This window comes from Myotis davidii, unplaced genomic scaffold, assembly GCF_000327345.1.
Source record: "Myotis davidii unplaced genomic scaffold, ASM32734v1 scaffold181, whole genome shotgun sequence".
Classification (NCBI taxonomy): domain Eukaryota; kingdom Metazoa; phylum Chordata; class Mammalia; order Chiroptera; family Vespertilionidae; genus Myotis; species Myotis davidii.
Window position 1 is genome coordinate 3,073,205 of NW_006291504.1, and position 3,563 is coordinate 3,076,767.

Genomic DNA, 3,563 nt, shown 5'->3' on the forward strand with positions numbered 1-3,563 from the left:
TTCAGATCTTCCTTTGGGTTTAGCGGCTGAACAAGAGGAGTCACACTCGGCCACAGCGCAGCCTGACACATTAGCAGTCCAAGCACAGCACAAGCACCACACGGAAATGCAGGACACACACTACATTCAAGAAAGAGCAGAAACGGACAAAACGCAGACCATGCCAGGAGGGATAAAGAGGATTAAAATACATAAAACGACCTAGGTGCGTTGGAAAGGGATTTTCCAAAAGCAAGAGACGGGCTTTCATCTGGGCCAGGAGAAGCTCAGCTGTGGACCCGAGCTCTGAAATGACCGATAAATGACTCCAAAAAACACGCGCCTACAATGACGACCTCCAAGGAACTAACAATCATTTCCAACAGAAACACGGAACTTCCACACGAGCCCATAACCTGTACGTGCAAACCCCTCTGTGTATCCGCATTTTAACAGAGGAAAGTTTACAATACTTCTTCAGAGTCATCACTACGCTTTGGGTAGAGGCACCTCCAAAAAGTATACACATTGCAAGTCAAGTATAAGCAATCGTCTGTAAAATGGCCAACGGCAGTGACGTGGGTCTTTTTCTATTTTGCTTCTGGCCGCATTCTATTTCAGTGTCAGGACGCAGTACTGGGAACGCCTCCTGTGCGTGCCTTCAAACCCTGTGCAATGTCAAAGCCGCTCGGAGGTGTTGAAATGTGCAGGACTGCCGGCGCAGGAAAGCTTATCTCACCGTTAGCATTCTATTTCCCCATAACTGCCAGCCCCTGCAAACTCCCGGCTCCTACCGGGCCTGCCAAAGTGGGGAACGGCCTGGTGCTTAAACGAAAGAAAACACAGCCCAAAGACAGATATATATACCCTTGGTCTCTCAGCTCGGGGACTAAATCAGAAGTTGAACATTGGCAATGTTGTGTATGCTGTTGCCATTTAGCTGATGACCACTGAAGACAAGACTTGTTTTCACTCCTTAATGTAGAAGCTTTTTTATCTCCCTGGACTGAGTCTTTCCTGAGCTATTTCTTATTTTTTTCCAAGGCTTTCCTCCTCCATCGTGCCAAAACAGGATTTGGAATATAAATGGAAATAAACGGTTATGGAGAAAACAGAAGGTTTTCACTATCACCTTTTGGCTGGCTCATCTCACTTTCTCCTGTTAACGGGCCCTGAGGATTAGACATTCTTTTTATATATAGTTTATTTCGGAGAGGAAGGGAGAGGGAGAGAGATAGAAACATCAATGATGAGAATCATGAGTCATCTGCCTCCTGCACACCCCACTCTGGGGATCAAGCCCGAAACCCGGGCCTGTGCCCCAACGGGGAACCGAACTGTGACCTCCTGGTTCATAGGTTGACGCTCGACTCGAGCCACACCAGCGGGTGAGGCTTGGACACTGCTTAAGGCACCTCAGGGACAAAGCAGCCTCTTGCCACAGCTTCTCCCGAGTGGCCAAGGTGGCGCCTGCCTACAGGAAAAGCCTAAGGACTCCAGCCTCCACTCCCACACCAGGGCCACTTAACTGGCCGCATCCGAAGGCCCGGGTTCCAAACGGGAACCCATAGCTGGTCCTTCCTGGATGCATGGACCTCCTCCAACCTGTTTCAACACCCAGGCCCCGGGAGGAGCAGCTCCACAGCCTCCGTCCAGCTGGCAAGGGGTCTTACCAATACGGCCGCCTACGAGCCCCTGTGCGCACATCTCCCCCAGCCCGGCTACCAAGTGCACCGCGTGGCTTTGAACCCTAAGTCTCGGGACCTGGGCGAGCTGCTTCACCTCTTCACCAAGTGAGCTCCCCTTCCCGCTGTGAAAATGTGTACAAACACCTACAGCACAGCGAGGTGCCAACGAGAATATAATCGGGAGGCTGACCAAAAATTCCCAAGTCTGCAAGGTTACTTCCATGACGCAAGACGCCCAAAACCATTTACGAAGCTTTTCATGTGCCCGTTTGACAACTGCGGCTCCACCGTCACTTCTCACGCCGCGCGACCACCCCAGGCCGGGCCACATTCAACCTACGGTGCCCACAGCAGCCGCGCCAACGGGCACAGGACCACGGGGTGCAGGCCCGGGCCCGCCAGGGGGCCCACAATCCAAACGCTATCCTCTGGGGACCGCAAACTTCAGAAACAAAGGTAAGTAAAACGAACCCCCTCGGTGGGGAGGGGTCTCCACACTTACCAGACCTTAAGAAGGCTCGGGGAGACGAGGCGACCGCGTCGGGTGGGCTGGCCATGTCAAATGGCGGCCTCTGACCATAAGCGCCACAGGCTACACTACAGCAGCGTTCACAACTGTTTAGTGGAGGTTAGAAGCAATCAAGGTTAGGTTCATTGAAAGCAGTGTGAGCAGGTATTAACACGTGATGCCGTGTGCAATGCAGGCAACCAATCAAGGTTCGTGATCATTTTCTTTTTATGATCTGGAATTTTGCTTCGCTCTGGTTAAGTTCCGGTGGCCCGTGTGGATTAGGCAGGAATACGGAATACCCACTTATCACGCATCACCTCCAGGGGCGCCCTCCCGGGGCAGCGGGTGACTGGGCGGCTATGTAACAATGCTCGGAACTCTGCAGCGGCCCCTCCATGGAGCCAGGTCAGTCCAAGTTTCAGACCAAAGTCAGCTCCTACATTCTTCTAAAAGCAACAGCCATCGGACGTCAGAGTCTCATGCTACTTCGCAGTTAGCAGAAGACGCTGAAACCCCAACGACCTGGGAGCGAGGACCTCGAATGGTGTCTCTTCCACTACCACAGAGCAAGCAAAAGCGCAGGCGGCACGTGGACCAGGCGCCGAGCTGCCGTGCACACGGAACGGATGGAAGCGGCTGCATTCGACAGCGGTTACATAGACTGGGATCTCCTCTCGGCTAAGAAGGCAGGCCTTCAGAGCTTACTGTTACGACATGCACTTCAGCGGAAATAAAGAGGAGGAGAAAAGAAACCCTCCATGCTTATTAAAGGAAGAGAGAAATGCTTTTAAAACACGTTGAGGGCAGAGCTCAGCTCCCTGCAAAAAAAAAAAAAAAATACCCTCGGTGGCTCTCTGTGACCAGATAGCCTCCACCCAACAACCTCTTCAGAACCTGATCCCTACACTGTTAGTGGCCAACTGCACACGCGGACACGGCCACGGCCACAAAGACTTTAAGAAAAGTGTGAAACAAGAGCACACGTGACTCTTCCCAGGTACTGTCTGGGCTCAAATGGCCTCCCGAGACCCCCTCTCCTGCTTCCTGGGTGGTTTTGGTCTCGTCCTAATAAGTATGGAGCTTTTGGTGAGGCTTTAAAAAAACAGAATGAAATTAGCAATGAAGGCTGTGAAATCAGATCATTTCTTTAAAAAAAAAAAAAGGCAGAACGCACTAGAGACGATAAGAACTTCATACGAGGCAAGAACTCGGCATGACGGTAACAGGAGCCGAGGAGGGAAAAGAGTTCTTAACATCCATGCACCAATGCAAGCTGCAGAGTTCCTTTGCCTTTGCTCGGCCATTAGCAACGCGGACATGGGCATCTCCCACCTCTGACACGGGTCCTTCCAAAGGGAAAGTGTAGGGGGGCGGGGGGGCTGTGT

At 52.1% G+C, this 3,563-nt stretch overlaps 1 protein-coding gene across 2 annotated transcripts in view; it reads right to left on the minus strand.

Annotated features, from left to right (window-relative positions):
* The window catches only part of PHKB (phosphorylase kinase, beta), a 66,196-nt gene extending 63,729 nt beyond the window's left edge, over positions 1–2,467 (minus strand). The window contains exon 1 of one of the 2 annotated variants that reach the window (XM_015564686.1): positions 2,170–2,467. In XM_015564686.1, the coding sequence (XP_015420172.1) occupies positions 2,170–2,224 (55 nt within the window). In that variant the 5' untranslated portion in view covers positions 2,225–2,467. The remainder of the gene's footprint in view (positions 1–2,169) is intronic. The other variant, XM_006764879.2, reaches the window with a different exon arrangement.
* Between the last annotated feature and the right edge of the window lie 1,096 nt (positions 2,468–3,563).